Source organism: Pleuronectes platessa, chromosome 6 (genome assembly GCF_947347685.1).
Source record: "Pleuronectes platessa chromosome 6, fPlePla1.1, whole genome shotgun sequence".
Taxonomy (NCBI): domain Eukaryota; kingdom Metazoa; phylum Chordata; class Actinopteri; order Pleuronectiformes; family Pleuronectidae; genus Pleuronectes; species Pleuronectes platessa.
This window is the reverse complement of record NC_070631.1, coordinates 474,504-491,484: the sequence shown is the minus strand read 5'-3', so window position 1 is coordinate 491,484 and position 16,981 is coordinate 474,504. Positions and strand designations below refer to the sequence as shown.

The 16,981-nt window shown below is 47.6% G+C and overlaps 1 protein-coding gene across 1 annotated transcript in view; it reads left to right on the top strand.

The window, feature by feature from the left end:
• Positions 1-13,869, top strand: part of dnmt3bb.1 (DNA (cytosine-5-)-methyltransferase 3 beta, duplicate b.1) — a 22,101-nt gene extending 8,232 nt beyond the window's left edge. Inside the window, exons 7-22 of the mRNA XM_053424089.1 lie at positions 6,366-6,524; positions 6,601-6,708; positions 7,296-7,437; positions 7,529-7,651; positions 8,233-8,277; positions 8,358-8,437; positions 8,525-8,637; positions 8,771-8,954; positions 9,134-9,218; positions 9,293-9,438; positions 9,564-9,654; positions 10,143-10,291; positions 10,738-10,823; positions 11,072-11,141; positions 11,221-11,339; positions 11,748-13,869. Of these exons, the coding sequence (XP_053280064.1) occupies positions 6,366-6,524; positions 6,601-6,708; positions 7,296-7,437; positions 7,529-7,651; positions 8,233-8,277; positions 8,358-8,437; positions 8,525-8,637; positions 8,771-8,954; positions 9,134-9,218; positions 9,293-9,438; positions 9,564-9,654; positions 10,143-10,291; positions 10,738-10,823; positions 11,072-11,141; positions 11,221-11,339; positions 11,748-11,889 (1,842 nt within the window). The 3' untranslated portion in view covers positions 11,890-13,869. The remainder of the gene's footprint in view (positions 1-6,365; positions 6,525-6,600; positions 6,709-7,295; positions 7,438-7,528; positions 7,652-8,232; positions 8,278-8,357; positions 8,438-8,524; positions 8,638-8,770; positions 8,955-9,133; positions 9,219-9,292; positions 9,439-9,563; positions 9,655-10,142; positions 10,292-10,737; positions 10,824-11,071; positions 11,142-11,220; positions 11,340-11,747) is intronic.
• Positions 13,870-16,981: the final 3,112 nt, after the last annotated feature.

Sequence of the window (16,981 nt, the reverse complement as noted above, 5' to 3'; positions counted from 1 at the left end):
GTCAGAGACACCTCCTGTCAGTTACACCTCCTGTCAGTTACACCTCCTGTCAGTTACTCTTCCTGTCAGTTACACCTCCTCTCAGTTACACCTCCTGTCAGTGACACCTCCTGTCAGAAACACCTCCTGTCAGTTACACCTCCTGTCAGTTACACCTCCTGTCAGTTACACTTCCTCTCAGTTACACCTCCTGTCAGTGACACCTCCTGTCAGAAACACCTCCTGTCAGTTACACTTCCTCTCAGTTACACCTCCTGTCAGTTACGCCTCCTGTCAGTTACGCTTCCTGTCAGTTACACATCCTGTCAGAGACACCTCCTGTCAGTTACACTTCCTCTCAGTTACACTTCCTGTCAGTTACACTTCCTGTCAGTTACACCTCCTGTCAGTTACACCTCCTGTCAGTTACACCTCCTGTCAGTTACACTTCCTGTCAGTTACACCTCCTGTCAGTTACACTTCCTCTCAGTGACACCTCCTGTCAGTTACACCTCCTGTCATTTACACTTCCTGTCAGTTACACCTCCTGTCAGTTACACCTCCTGTCAGTTACACCTCCTGTCAGAGACACCTCCTGTCAGTTACACCTCCTGTCAGTTACACCTCCTGTCAGTGACACCTCCTGTCAGTTACACCTCCTGTCAGTTACACCTCCTGTCAGAGACACTTCCTGTCAGAAACACCTCCTGTCAGTTACACCTCCTGTCAGTTACACCTCCTGTCAGTTACACCTCCTGTCAGTTACACTTCCTCTCAGTTACACCTCCTGTCAGAGACACCTCCTGTCAGTTACACCTCCTGTCAGTTACACCTCCTGTCAGTTACTCTTCCTGTCAGTTACACCTCCTCTCAGTTACACCTCCTGTCAGTGACACCTCCTGTCAGAAACACCTCCTGTCAGTTACACCTCCTGTCAGTTACACCTCCTGTCAGTTACACTTCCTCTCAGTTACACCTCCTGTCAGTGACACCTCCTGTCAGAAACACCTCCTGTCAGTTACACTTCCTCTCAGTTACACCTCCTGTCAGTTACGCCTCCTGTCAGTTACGCTTCCTGTCAGTTACACATCCTGTCAGAGACACCTCCTGTCAGTTACACTTCCTCTCAGTTACACTTCCTGTCAGTTACACTTCCTGTCAGTTACACCTCCTGTCAGTTACACCTCCTGTCAGTTACACCTCCTGTCAGTTACACTTCCTGTCAGTTACGCCTCCTGTCAGTTACGCTTCCTGTCAGTTACACATCCTGTCAGAGACACCTCCTGTCAGTTACATTTCCTCTCAGTTACACCTCCTGTCAGTTACACCTCCTGTCAGTTACACCTCCTGTCAGTTACACCTCCTGTCAGTTACACTTCCTCTCAGTTACACCTCCTGTCAGTTACACCTCCTGTCAGTTACACCTCCTGTCAGTTACACCTCCTGTCAGTTACACCTCCTGTCAGTTACACCTCCTGTCAGTTACACTTCCTGTCAGAGACACTTCCTGTCAGAAACACCTCCTGTCAGTTACACCTCCTGTCAGTTACACTTCCTCTCAGTTACACCTCCTGTCAGAGACACCTCCTGTCAGTTACACCTCCTGTCAGTTACGCCTCCTGTCAGTTACGCTTCCTGTCAGTTACACTTCCTCTCAGTTACACCTCCTGTCAGTTACACTTCCTCTCAGTGACACCTCCTGTCAGTTACACTTCCTCTCAGTGACACCTCCTGTCAGTTACACTTCCTCTCAGTTACACCTCCTCTCAGTTACACCTCCTGTCAGTTACACTTCCTCTCAGTGACACCTCCTGTCAGTTACACTTCCTCTCAGTGACACCTCCTGTCAGTTACACTTCCTCTCAGTTACACCTCCTGTCAGTTACACCTCCTGTCAGTTACACCTCCTGTCAGTTACACCTCCTGTCAGAAACACCTCGTGTCAGTTACACCTCCTGTCAGTTACACCTCCTGTCAGTTACACCTCCTGTCAGTTACACCTCCTGTCAGTTACACCTCCTGTCAGTTACACCTCCTGTCAGTTACGCCTCCTGTCAGTTACGCTTCCTGTCAGTTACACTTCCTCTCAGTTACACCTCCTGTCAGTTACACCTCCTGTCAGAAACACCTCCTCTCAGTTACACCTCCTGTCAGAAACACCTCCTCTCAGTTACGCCTCCTCTCAGTTACGCCTCCTGTCAGTTACACCTCCTGTCAGTTACACCTCCTGTCAGTTACACCTCCTGTCAGAAACACCTCCTCTCAGTTACACCTCCTGTCAGTTACACCTCCTGTCAGAAACACCTCCTCTCAGTTACGCTTCCTGTCAGTTACACCTCCTGTCAGTTACACTTCCTGTCAGAGACACTTCCTGTCAGAAACACCTCCTGTCAGTTACACCTCCTGTCAGTTACACCTCCTGTCAGTTACACTTCCTCTCAGTTACACTTCCTGTCAGTTACACTTCCTGTCAGTTACACCTCCTGTCAGTTACACCTCCTGTCAGTTACACTTCCTGTCAGTTACGCCTCCTGTCAGTTACGCTTCCTGTCAGTTACACATCCTGTCAGAGACACCTCCTGTCAGTTACATTTCCTCTCAGTTACACCTCCTGTCAGTTACACCTCCTGTCAGTTACACCTCCTGTCAGTTACACCTCCTGTCAGTTACACTTCCTCTCAGTTACACCTCCTGTCAGTTACACCTCCTGTCAGTTACACCTCCTGTCAGTTACACCTCCTGTCAGTTACACCTCCTGTCAGTTACACCTCCTGTCAGTTACACTTCCTGTCAGAGACACTTCCTGTCAGAAACACCTCCTGTCAGTTACACCTCCTGTCAGTTACACTTCCTCTCAGTTACACCTCCTGTCAGAGACACCTCCTGTCAGTTACGCCTCCTGTCAGTTACACCTCCTGTCAGAGACACCTCCTGTCAGTTACGCTTCCTGTCAGTTACACTTCCTCTCAGTTACACCTCCTGTCAGTTACACTTCCTCTCAGTGACACCTCCTGTCAGTTACACTTCCTCTCAGTGACACCTCCTGTCAGTTACACTTCCTCTCAGTTACACCTCCTCTCAGTTACACCTCCTGTCAGTTACACTTCCTCTCAGTGACACCTCCTGTCAGTTACACTTCCTCTCAGTGACACCTCCTGTCAGTTACACTTCCTCTCAGTTACACCTCCTGTCAGTTACACCTCCTGTCAGTTACACCTCCTGTCAGTTACACCTCCTGTCAGAAACACCTCCTGTCAGTTACACCTCCTGTCAGTTACACCTCCTGTCAGTTACACCTCCTGTCAGTTACACCTCCTGTCAGTTACACCTCCTGTCAGTTACACCTCCTGTCAGAGACACCTCCTGTCAGTTACACCTCCTGTCAGTTACGCCTCCTGTCAGTTACGCTTCCTGTCAGTTACACTTCCTCTCAGTTACACCTCCTGTCAGTTACACCTCCTGTCAGAAACACCTCCTCTCAGTTACACCTCCTGTCAGAAACACCTCCTCTCAGTTACACCTCCTCTCAGTTACGCCTCCTGTCAGTTACACCTCCTGTCAGTTACACCTCCTGTCAGTTACACCTCCTGTCAGTTACACCTCCTGTCAGAAACACCTCCTCTCAGTTACGCTTCCTGTCAGTTACACCTCCTGTCAGTTACACTTCCTGTCAGAAACACCTGTCAGTTACACCTCCTGTCAGTTACACCTCCTGTCAGTTACGCCTCCTGTCAGTTACACCTCCTGTCAGAGACACCTCCTGTCAGTTACACCTCCTGTCAGTTACGCCTCCTGTCAGTTACACCTCCTGTCAGTTACACCTCCTGTCAGTTACGCTTCCTGTCAGTTACACCTCCTGTCAGTTACACTTCCTGTCAGAAACACCTGTCAGAGACACCTCCTGTCAGTTACACCTCCTGTCAGTTACGCCTCCTGTCAGTTACACCTCCTGTCAGTTACACCTCCTGTCAGAGACACCTCCTGTCAGTTACACCTCCTGTCAGTTACGCCTCCTGTCAGTTACACCTCCTGTCAGTTACACCTCCTGTCAGTTACGCTTCCTGTCAGTTACACCTCCTGTCAGTTACACCTCCTGTCAGTGACACCTCCTCTCAGTTACACCTCCTCTCAGTTACACCTCCTGTCAGTTACACTTCCTCTCAGTGACACCTCCTGTCAGTTACACTTCCTCTCAGTGACACCTCCTGTCAGTTACGCTTCCTGTCAGTTACGCTTCCTGTCAGTTACGCCTCCTGTCAGAGACACTTCCTCTCAGTTACGCCTCCTGTCAGTTACACATCCTGTCAGTTACACTTCCTCTCAGTTACACCTCCTGTCAGTTACACATCCTCTCAGTTACACCTCCTGTCAGAGACACTTCCTGTCAGAGACACTTCCTGTCAGAGACACTTCCTGTCAGAGACACTTCCTGTCAGAGACACTTCCTGTCAGTGACACTTCCTGTCAGAGACACTTCCTGTCAGTGACACTTCCTGTCAGTTACTCTTCCTGTCAGTTACTCTTCCTGTCAGTTACTCTTCCTGTCAGTAACAGTTCCACCTCGTCGTCGCTCAGAGAAAATAAATCCTCATCTGATTTCACCTGTGTTCTGGAAGATGCTTCTGATATGGAGCTCCATGACATTTTCAAACTAAAGTGTATTTGTGCGTGTGTGTGCATGTGCGTGTGTGTGTGTGTGTGTGTGTGGGGGGGTGTGTGTGACCCTGATAATAATTACGTGCAGATTAGATATCAGGATGTAAACATTCTTCTTCCCATGAGGGCGGAATGAAGGAATAAGAAAAACAAGCCGGTCGAGTTCAGGTGCTGAACTTTAACTGAACTTTAACTGAACTTCACGTGAGAAACTTTAATAGAAATGGGAAAAATAAATGCTCAATATTAACATGTGGCAGTTTAAGAGGACATTTTAATCTTAAAAACTTCTAAAGACAAAGAACCAAATTCAAATTTTTCCCAAACTCTGACCTGATCAGAACTTAAAGGTCAAAGGTGAAGGGTCACATGGATGCTGCATAGATCTGAACAAGGTTCTTAAAGAAGAGTCTGAGTAGAACTACAAAAACCTTCAACTGTGATGATGAGGGAGGAGAGAGATTCCAGCAGAGACAGACATCCTGTTCAGATCGACTGAGGCACAAACACACTCAGAATGTTTCCTCCTCTGAGTCACGTGTCTGGACTGATCCTGTGTCGGGGAACCAAGGACCCCCCCCCCCCCCCCCCCCCCACACACACACACACACACAGAGGTTAAATACCTGAAAACGCCCACAAGTCAGTTAGCCACAGAGAACTTTGAGTCTGTGGTCGACAGATCAGCAGAGGAAAGGAGAGGGGGGGGGGGGGGAGGATTTGATATAAAAAAGGGAAGTTGGGGTTTGGCAGCGATTGAATGAAGGAGGAGGGTAACTCCCTTCACTCCACCTCCCCCACCTGGCCCTGTGCACACACACACACACACACACAGACACACACACACACACACACACACACACACACACACACACACACACAGCGGCTGTGTTTGCTCGGTATCAATCGTTTCTTTCAGGTCCTGACGAGCAGCAGGACAGACGGCAGCGTCCTCAGCGTCCTCAGCGTCCCGAGGCCTCGTGGCGTCTGTAGAGCGACCACCTGGCTCAGTTGCTGCTCAGACACGAGCACACGAGCACGCTCTGGACAAAGAGGAGGTTCTATCAGTTTCTATAGAGCGTCTGCAAACCGAGCAGCTGAAGCACAAAGCTGCAGAAACACAGGAGACACTGAACTCTGTCTCATTCTGTCCCTCGGTTACTAGAGAGAGAGAGACAGGTTGTTTCTCTGAGTAACTTTTATTTGTTCTTTGCTTTTCTGCAAACACAAGAAGTTTTCTTTATTTTCTTTATGACTGGTGTCTTTGATCTTCAGAGATTGAACAACACAGATAATATTCAGATTTCTGTCAGCGTGCCAAACATCTTCATTCTTCTCTTCTCAGCGAGAAGATATTTCTTCCAAAGCATCACTGGACCTGCAGTGTTTTCTTAAAATATGGAATCGATAACTCGACTGTGTTGTTTTCCACAGAAACACAAACATTCATGTAAATCCTGAGCGACACAGAAACGCACTCCGACAGAGAGCGGCTCCGAGCACCGGTTCCAAACAGGTCCAGTAGATGAGCAGCTTCTGAGCTGGATCCTGTTTTCATGAAGCTCCGCCCGGTCCATGTCAACGTCTCACTGCTGGTGTGGTTTTCTGTGTGTGATTGTGTAACGTCAGCAGACGGTTGTCTCCCTCTGTCTTCACTCTAATAAGAGGAGATGTCTGTTGGTGGAGTTTGGAAGGAGAACACTGACTCGTCTTCGTCTGTCTTCTCTCAGGACAACAAGGGCTTTGGCATCGGAGAGCTGGTGTGGGGGAAGATCAAAGGCTTCTCCTGGTGGCCCGGCATCGTGGTGACGTGGCGCGCCACCGGCAAGAGGCCGGCCGGCCCCGGCATGAGGTGGCTGCAGTGGTTTGGAGACGGCAAGTTCTCAGAGGTGAGGAGGACACACAGACTGAAGGAGGGAGGGACATTGGACCACAGCTGTTTGACGCTGTGTCTTCGTCCCCCAGGTCTCTGCAGACAAACTGGACTCCATCATCGCCTTCCCCAAGTTCTTCAGCCAGGCGTCCTACACCAAGCTGGCCTCGTACCGCCGGGCCGTGTTCCAGGCTCTGGAGGTGAGGCTCAGGAGACACGTCCGCTCTGTGGGATCGAACCCTCGGACCCTGAAACGTGTGATCACACAAACTGACAACACACAAACTGACAACACACAAACTGACCAGTTAGTCTCACAGTGAACCAGTTTGAATTGAAATATTATTACGTACTTCTTAATCTTTGACTCTTTTCCATCTTTCATTCTCATCTGTTTGTTTCTCAGTTGTGTGTGTGTGTGTGTGTGTGTGTGTGTGTGTGTGTGTGTGTGTGTGTGTGTGTGTGTGTGTGTGTGTGTGTGTGTGTGTGTGTGTGTGTGTGTGTGTGTGTGTGTGTGTGTGTGTGTGTGTGTGTGTGTGTGTGTGTGTGTGTGTGTGTGTGTGTGTGTGTCACCACTCTTTCCTCTTCATGGTGTTCTCTCTCTCTCTCTCTCTCTCGTTGTCTCCTGTCCCCGTGAGGCCTCGACTGTCACTCTGGCGTCTTCTTAAGGAAGGCCCTTCGCCTGCCTCTGACCTCTGACCTGTGACCTCTGACCTTTAGAGAAGCAGGCGAGGTTCACGCGTGTAGAACCTTCATCTGTCCTGTTTGTTGAACACGTGTCTCTCAGATGTCCAGTATTCGGGCGGAGCAGACGTTTCCTCCCTGTGAGTCTGAGAATCCAGAGGACCAGATCAAACCCATGCTGGACTGGGCCAACGGCGGCTTCCTGCCCAAAGGAGAGGAGGGACTCAAACCGACGCACGGCGCCAGTGAGCAAAGCATGCAGCAGAACGCCAGCTGCAGATTTGTGCCTCGTCTTAGTTTGGTTTTAAGTGGATGTGTTTGTGCCCCCCCCTGCAGACAGCAACCCCCTGGACCACCAGGTCCTGGACGTGTCTCTGCCCGAGTACTTCCCCAGCGCCAAGCGGCCCCGAGTCAGCCTCTGTAAGAGCAAGGCCGCCCCCGAGGAGTCCTTCTGCAGAGGTACCGACTCCACCTGTTGGAATCTGGAAATATACAGTTACTCTCAGTTTCATTCTCTCTTTTCTCTGGAGGCTTGTTTGTCCCTGTCGTCCGTCCCCTTCTCCTGGACGTCCCCTTCTCCTGGACGTCCACATTCTGCTACAGACTCACATGTTGTCTACACATTGACCCGGATGTGCTGCTTGAACGTCTCTCAAAGTGAACGTCTGTGTGTCTTCTACGTGTGCGGCTCCGCTGGTATTATAGAATTAGTTTTACTCTTCATCCGTCATGTGTCAGACACGTCATGAAGCTGCTGTGAATCCTCTGAAGAGTCTCCTGCTGGATTCCCTCATGTGCTCATGCTGAGGGGGGGGGGGGCAGGATGAAGAATGTCTGCAGCAGCTGACTCACACGTTTGTGTTCTCACTTGCAGCCCCTCTGGATAATATCAGTAGAATCAGCTCAGGTCTGGAAACAGCTTCAGATTTAGAGCAGAGGTTGTTTCTCAAGCTGGTGAAAGGTTGAAGGTGAAGTTTCCTGGAGAGGTTTGGATGAAGATAGAAAACTTGTTCGTTAACACTCGTCTTCTTCTCTCTCAGAACAAATGGTGAATGAAGTCCTGAAGAATAATTGTAGTATTGAAGGTAAAGACTTTTCACTCTCATTTGCAAATGATCCAATGTTGTGTGGTTTGTGTGTTGTTGACCGATGTGTGTGTCCACAGAGTTCTGTCTCTCCTGTGGAAAGAGGAGAGCTGCAACCTTCCACCCACTGTTTGAAGGAGGCCTGTGCCAAACGTGCAAGGTAGAGAAGAAGGATCTCAACCTGTGTCTGAGCACATCTCTGGGTTTCATCTCACCTCACTGAGTGTGTGTGTTTGTGTGTGTTTAGGATGTGTACCTGGAGATGTCCTACATGTACGATGACGATGGCTACCAGTCGTACTGCACCGTGTGCTGCGGAGGTCGAGAGGTTCTGCTCTGCGGCAACGCCAACTGCTGCAGGTCAGACGACGCACAAGCTCCCGAAGAGTGAACACAACACAACACACCCTCTCCACCAACACGTGTGTGTGTGCATCCGTTCACCTCCTCTTCTCCTCCTCTTCTCCTCCTCTTCTCCTCCGTCCTGGTCCAGGTGTTTCTGCGTGGACTGCCTGGACATCCTGGTCAGTCCTGGAACATCTAACAGCGCCCGCTACCTGGACCCGTGGAGATGCTACATGTGTCAGCCGCCGCCGCAGTACGGCAGCCTGAGGCGCCGGGACGACTGGAGCCTGAAGCTGCAGGAGTTCTTTGCCAACGACCACGGACAGGAGTTTGTAAGTCACCACGCTACAGACGCTCACAGACATCAGCCTCCTCCTTTCATCAAGATCCAGGAACTATCCGGAGAGACTGGTGAAAACATCAGATGTTCCCTCTCCCAGTGTTAAAGAACGTGATGGAAGCTCCTGGATCTGACACTTTGTCCTGATTCTTCTCCTTCTTCATCTTCTAGGAGCAGCCAAAGAATTACCCAGCAGTCCCTGCAGAGCAGAGACGACCAATCAAAGTCCTCTCCCTGTTCGACGGCATCGCCACTGGTGAGAACGAGCCCACGTCAGGAATGTGTGTTAGTGAGGTGCAGCCGAGCATCATGGGAGGTTTGTGTCGGCAGGATACCTGGTTCTGAGGGATCTGGGTTTCAAGGTGGACCAGTACGTGGCGTCGGAGGTGTGCGAGGACTCCATCTCAGTGGGCGTGGTCAGACATGAAGGAAAGATCCAGTACGTCCATGATGTGAGGAACATCTCCAAGAAAGATGTAAGAGTTCCATTTCCCTCAGGCTCCTCCTGTTTGTCTCCTGAACCCAAAGAGAACTCAGCTGCTTCTTCATCATCCAGCAGCTGCAGCTCCGTCTAACACTAGGTGGTGCTGTTGTCTCCCAGCTTCTAGAGTGGGGTCCGTTTGACCTGGTGATCGGAGGAAGTCCCTGCAACGACCTGTCCATCGTCAACCCTGCGAGGAAAGGTCTCTATGGTAGGTTCCTGCCCGAGGAACTCACGTCCTCCTGATCTTCTTCTCTAATCATCATCTTCATGTTCTAATGCTGTTGGGAAATAACTGCTCATTAACGACACTAATGTTGTGTTACGGTTTTACTACTATTAGTGAGATGACAATTCTCCAAACTGCGAATAGAACGTACTTTGTTTTTCTACGGTAAAATTAATAAACTTGGATAAACCGAAGTTCTGGACGTTGTGTGGGACTCTGATGATGTTGTGTTGGACTCTGATGACCTTGTGTTGGACTCTGATGACCTTGTGTTGGACTCTGATGACATTGTGTTGGACTCTGATGACCTTGTGTTGGACTCTGAGGACGTTGTGTTGGACTCTGAGGACGTTGTGTTGGACTCTGAGGAGGTTGTGTTGGACTCTGAGGAGGTTGTGTTGGACTCTGATGATGTTGTGTTGGACTCTGATGATGCTGTGTTGGATTCTGATGACGTTGTGTGGTTCTAGAGGGAACAGGGAGGTTGTTCTTCGAGTTCTACCGGCTGCTGAGCGAAGCCAAGCCCAAGGAAGGAGAGGACCGGCCGTTCTTCTGGATGTTTGAGAACGTGGTGGCCATGGGCGTCAACGACAAGAGGGACATCTCCCGATTCCTGGAGGTGAGTTCCTGCTGCTGTTGACTTGAAATGGGCCCAGATGTCAAACACTACCGGGGGGGGCAGCTCACCAAACCGAGGCACTTTATTGGTCGTGTGGCCGACTATTCCAATTGGCTGTTTCTTTGTCAATTTCTTTTTGGTGCAGACCTCATTAGTCAACACTACACCTGGTATTTAATTGAAATGTGCTACACAAAACAATTTAAAAGCAGAAGAAACAAATCAGATAGCAGAGGTTTTATGAAATCTGAGCACAAGCGGGGGGGGGGGGGGGGCAGTTTGAGTGAGAGCACAGATGTGAATGTGAGATCCAGACGCTCTGCTGAGGGACCAACTCTTTCCTTGTGAGGAGACAACCATCACGTGCCAGGAGCGCGTGTTGCGAGCGGTGGTTTACAGGTGCTGAGAGGATGTGTAGTAATTCCCTGTGGGCTTTTATTTTGTAGTGTAACCCTGTGATGATTGATGCCATCGACGTGTCTGCTGCTCACCGTGCACGATACTTCTGGGGAAACTTGCCAGGAATGAACAGGTCGGTAAACTCTTCACATCACAAACATCTGAGTCCAGCAGACGCTTCAACTCTCATGACCTTCACTGGAGCCGGCCACCAGGGGGCGACCAAGGCGCTTTGGCCTCACTTTTAAGAGCTGAAGCTGCTCGACCTCTTTTAAACCCTGGAGCTTCAGGAGCTTCAGGCTCTTCTCTGCACCACAGACTGACTTCATACGAGCTGTGTGCACAGTGTGTAGCATGACGTGTGCTGACGTGTGGTTTCAGGCCGCTGTGTGCGTCGGGGATGGACAAGCTGGAGCTGCAGGACTGTCTGGATCACGGCCGAGTGGCAAAGGTCAGATATCTGCACCACACACAACCAGCTGCTCTCACAGTGGTGGACTTTGGGTGAAAGTGTGTTTGTGGTCTCACAGTTTGGAAAAGTTCGAACCATCACCACTCGTTCCAACTCCATCAAACAGGGGAAAGACCAGCACTTCCCCGTCCTGATGAACGGGAAGGAGGACATCCTGTGGTGCACGGAGCTGGAGAGGTGAGCACAGCACCCACATCTTCTCAGGTCACTGGATGATCTTCAGAAAGATGATTCCTATTCAATATTTAGTGTCATTTTTTCTTTTGTCTTCATCTTCTTCGTGTCCGGCTCCTCTTCTTCATCCTGAGATGTTTGTGTTCTTCAGTTTCACGTCACGTGTTAGAAACCTCATCAACACGTCCACTCGCTCACTGGGAAGCTTCCACACATTGTCCTGCTGGTTCCTCACATGGACTCACTCTGACATGTTACACACATTTTACCAGGAGGCTGCAGGAGAAGATCCAGAACATGTCCAGAGACACTGACTCAGACATCAGTTCTCACAGACAGAACCTGTGGATTTCAGTGAAGGTCTGACAGCAGCATGATGGTAACGTTCTTCTTCTTCTTCTTCTCCTGCAGGATCTTCGGTTTCCCTGTCCACTACACAGACGTGTCCAACATGGGTCGCGGCGCCCGACAGAAGCTCCTGGGCCGGTCCTGGAGCGTCCCTGTCATCAGGCACCTGTTTGCCCCGCTCAAAGATTACTACGCCTGTGAATAGACACCAGGAGACCGACACCACCTGTGACCACACGGTGTGATGCTTCCACTAACATCTCACTGAGTCAGGAGGTTCCTCAGAGTCCACAGCAGCCTTAAACACACACTAACACACAAACAGAAGAGGGGTGGGTCACCATATCCAGTGGGGGGGCTCAAAGGTCAAAGTGCAGCCGTCGTTATCGTCTGGATGGAGCGTCGCTTCTGGGGGGGGGGGGGTAAAAAAGGGAAAGAAGACGCTCACTCCTTCCATTCGTTTAGAAAATTAGATTTCCTTAAAGGCATCGTTTTTAAGATGTCAACACTTCTTAGTTGTAGGAAAATAGAAAACAATTTAACACAACTTTTAAAGTGGCTCCATATCACAAGGTTTTATCAACACTGATGTTAATCTGAAGAAACTTTTAATCCGACCTGAACCAAAGTTATTGGACGTCTCTGAACGTCTCCTGCTGTTTCACGAGTCTCAGCATTATTAACACTATTTTAAATATGATCCGGCAATTTCACCAAAACTACAAATCCCACAAGTCTTAGCCACAGAAATACTGTGAAAGAGGAAAAACAACTTTTATTAAAGGTTTTATTGAGTGTTTTTGTGTAGATAGTGTGAAACTTTGAGTTGTGTTAATGTCACGGCGACGTCTCCCTGAGCGACACACAAATACTTGAAACAAAGCCAACGCAAAAACAGATGTGGGGGGGGTTTTGTCTTTTATCAACCGTTTCAAACCGCTGGGAAACAGAGTGGTTCTGTTCCACTGTAGATGTTTGATTATTGTTTTGATGAAGCAGCTTCACTGTGATGGCTGGAGGCCGGCGGCTCCTCACGAGCGAGTCCGGCACTTTAGTTCAAACCTTTTTCCAGAAATTGAAAAAACTATATTTTTGTAAACTAGCACTGACGACTTTTTCTAAGTTTTTCTAGTTTCAAAAAGACTAAAGATTTAAAGGACTGCCATGAAAACCCCTCAGAAGATACTTCACTAAGGTCCGTGTGGTGCACAAGCTTCTGTGTTGGGTCTGTTTACATCATGCCACGTAATTATCACCCTCATCCATTCCCAGAAGAAACCATTTAGTTATCGACTGAGGATCCAGGATCAGTTTGCGTTGCCTGGTCCATGTTTCTCCGGCTGAAGGCCTCAGGGTGTTAACCAGGAACCGACTGTGACCTCACTCACTGAAACATGGCGTCCACCTTTCACATATTGAGGTTGTTCTAAAAACTGGAAGATTTGTTTCTATTGTCACCAGATTAAAGTAACGGTTATTACCTCAGACACGACTGTGCATCGTCCTGTAGTGTCTCTGTGCTGTGAATATGTTCTGCTCACATGTGACCTGTATGTATATATAACTATATTTAGCTTGTTATCACTGGAACTGTTTTTTACACAGTGCTCTGTTTACTGTATCAATAGAAAGTTTACAAGTTATTTAGTTCTTTGCGAGTAGCTGTCTTTCTTAAAAAGTGAAAGTTACTGTTTACATGCTTCGTTAACACTGATGAACCCGTGGGAGGTTTAATGAAACCAGGACACTAGTTCTGCTCTTTTAAGACTTTATGTATATTAGGAAGATACAGTTTATATTAACACCGTTCAAAGCTTGCTGGAAGTTTTTTATTTTATAACACGACATAGAACATTAATCGATCGCTGTTTACATAGTTTGTTATTTAGATGTAAACCATTTGCGTGTGTCATAGTCTTCTGAGAACAGTTTCTACTTATTTCTCTAAAGTTGTTTTGTGCTTTATCTTTTATCAGATTCACATCGGAGGATTGTGTCTCTGTTTTCAGTTTTGTTATTTTGCTTTTTATGAATCTGAAGTGCAAAAGCATTTGAAAAGATCAGATTCTGTTATTTTTATACTTCTTTAAGGGAAACCCTGTTCTTTTTTTTATATTTGTGTAATTCCTATAGCCACATGTATATAATTCTACCCAATAAAAAACAGCTTGCTGCTCAAATCTTCTGACACGTGTCCTGTTTGAGACACTGATCCACCTGTGAGCCTCAATCTGAAGACTCCCCCCCCCTGGGGTCAGAGGTCATACGAATGGAAGCTATCACTTTCATTATTGGTTTGTTCCATGTCGCAGGAACATATAGAGCTACTCTATGGATCCTAAGGGGAAATGAAGGCGTCCAGTATCCCAACATGAGAGTAAGTTCACTGCAGTGAGGTTCAAGTCACCAGAACCTCTACAGAGCCGTCCCTGGAAAGACGAGTGTCCTAGTGGAGGTGTGGACGATACAGATGATTCAAGTTTACAGTGATTGAAAGACCAAATAGCCTATAAAGTTATGGTTTTGGCAGATGTAAGTGTCACAAGATATAGAACTAGAGATATAAAAGATATAAAATGCCATAGAGCAGAATAAAGACAGTGATGGTGACAGTCTGGCAGCTTAGTGACAGTTAACGTGTTGATCACTTTTAATGAGGCAGAAAACAATACACACAATCCATTAATATGTTAGTAAAGAAAATCATAAGAATAAAATCAAATTGTGTTTAATACATTTCTCTTACATCAAACTCTTGAACTCAGGAGAGAAGCTGTGGCTTTGTTATTTAACTAAACTTCTTGTATTATATTTTTATGCTTCATGTCTTCGTCTCCGTCCGTTCAGCTGCAGTTTGAACCAAATCTTTTATAAACTCTGGTTTGTACATTTGTTCGAATAAATTTCAAATAATAATCAGCATTGTTGGTAAAATGTATAATTAGTTATTATTAATATGCACTTATTCATTAAATCCCATGTGACGTCCCTCCAGCCAATCAGGGGTTTGCTGGTGACTAACGTGAATTAACATGGTAACATCTAATTTTACCTATCTCAATATCTATATCAAGTTTCAATTCATATAAACATTTATTATAAATATTTATGAGTTCATTGCTGATACCACCAGGAACATTGTGATTACACACAAACGTTATCAATTCCCAGCAGCCACTGCAGGAGTCATATTCGTAGTTAATTAGTAGAACTAAATATTTCGGCTTTGTTTTCGTGATGAATGTGTAAATATGAAAGTGATAGAAAATCTGAATGCTTGTTTTAACGTGCACATGTTTGCTAGCGGCGTTAGCTTAGCTTCAAACGGGAAACTGTTTTGTGTTTAAACGTTACGGTGACGTTTCGTTTTCTAGACAAATATATAAAACACGAAACTACAGAACTTTAAATCCTTCAATCCTGAGAATGAGAGTATTACACTCAGCGCATTGTTAGCATCAACAGCTAACGGCTAACAAGGGCGCTAGCTTAGCTCCAGAGCTAGCCAGGAAATAGACAGGTAAAGCAGCATGTGGTCGTATGAAGTTATTGATTCAGGACAATGAGGTTTAGTGATGTGTTCTTAACCCGGGTTAGACAGGACCCGGGTTAAACAGGGCACGGTGGTGAGCGGGGATGACCCGGGTCAGGGGGAGGGACCAGCGGGGCCCCAGGGGGCGGAGCCGGGTTCCGGGGCTTGAATCCCCGCAGGGACCCGACGCAGAGACGGTGAGTGGCACAACAACAACTTCATTTATACTTGTTTAGGTTTAATGTGAACTCGCAGTGTTTCAAACACGCACACCGTGTGAGCACACACGCACGGTAACGTCACCACGCAGTTTTTACGCAGGTTTATTTGTAAGAATTAAAGTTAGCGTTATGTTCACGTACGTGTTAGCTAGCGGCATGTAGCCACCGCGGCTAATGGCTCGGTCCCGTTCATTACAACACGAATTCACGTAGTTCCTCATTAAAACCCCACAGGAAACGCGTGTGCACGTGAAACCAGCTAGCTAGCTAACGTTCGAGTTAGCTTGTTCACGAGTCTCACGTGGTTTCTGGAATCTGCCTCGTTCTGTTCGTTTCGTTGTGTTTCACTAAAAGTTTGATCTGTAGAAACGTGCGCACGTTGTGTTTGTGTAAACTGTGTAATGCGGTTAGCTCCCGAAGCTAGCATCCGGCTAACACACGTGAAAGGTTCGATTCTTTGTTTGTCCACACGTTGTCTCGTCAGAGTCTTAAACCGGCTCACTTTGTCCTCAGCGGGTCTGAGATCCGTTTGTTCTGCTTTGAATCCGCGTGTGGCATATAGACTGTGTTTAAAACCACTGCTCACGATCTGATCCAGAGTCAGCTGGGTTTCAGGACCCGTCTGCGCGGGTCCCATTGGTCAGAAGTTCCCACACTTGATTGTGATTGGTGCAGAGGCGGCGTCATCCAATGGTTGCGTTCGCGTCCATGCAGGAAGTTAAAGATGCGCATCAAACAGTCAACAGGAAGCAGTAAATGAGACACACACAGAAACACACACACAGTCAGGCGGAAACAGTGAGTCAAACACACACAGTCAACAGGAAGCAGTGAATGAAACACACACAGTCAACAGGAAGCAGTAAATGAGACACACACAGAAACACAAACAGTCAGGAGGAAACAGTGAGTCAAACACACACAGTCAACAGGAAGCAGTAAATCAAACACACACAGTCAACAGGAAGCAGTGAGTCAAACACACACAGTCAACAGGAAGCAGATAATCAAACACACACAGTCAACAGGAAGCAGATAATCAAACACACACAGTCAACAGGAAGCAGTAAATCAAACACACACAGTCAACAGGAAGCAGCAAATTAAACACACACAGTCAACAGGAAGCAGTGAATCAAACACACACAGTCAACAGGAAGCAGTGAATCAAACGCACACAGTCAACAGGAAGCAGTGAATCAAACACACACAGTCAACAGGAAGCAGTGAATCAAACACACACAGTCAACAGGAAGCAGTGAATCAAACACACAGTCAACAGGAAGCAGTGAATCAAACACACAGTCAACAGGAAGCAGTGAATCAAACACAAACAGTCAACAGGAAGCAGTGAATCACACACACAGTCAACAGGAAGCAGTGAATCACACACACAGTCAACAGGAAGCAGTGAATCAAACACATACAGTCAACAGGAAGCAGTGAATCACACACACAGTCAACAGGAAGCAGTGAATCACACACACAGAGTCAACAGGAAGCAGTAAATCAAACACACACAGTCAACAGGAAGCAGTGAATCA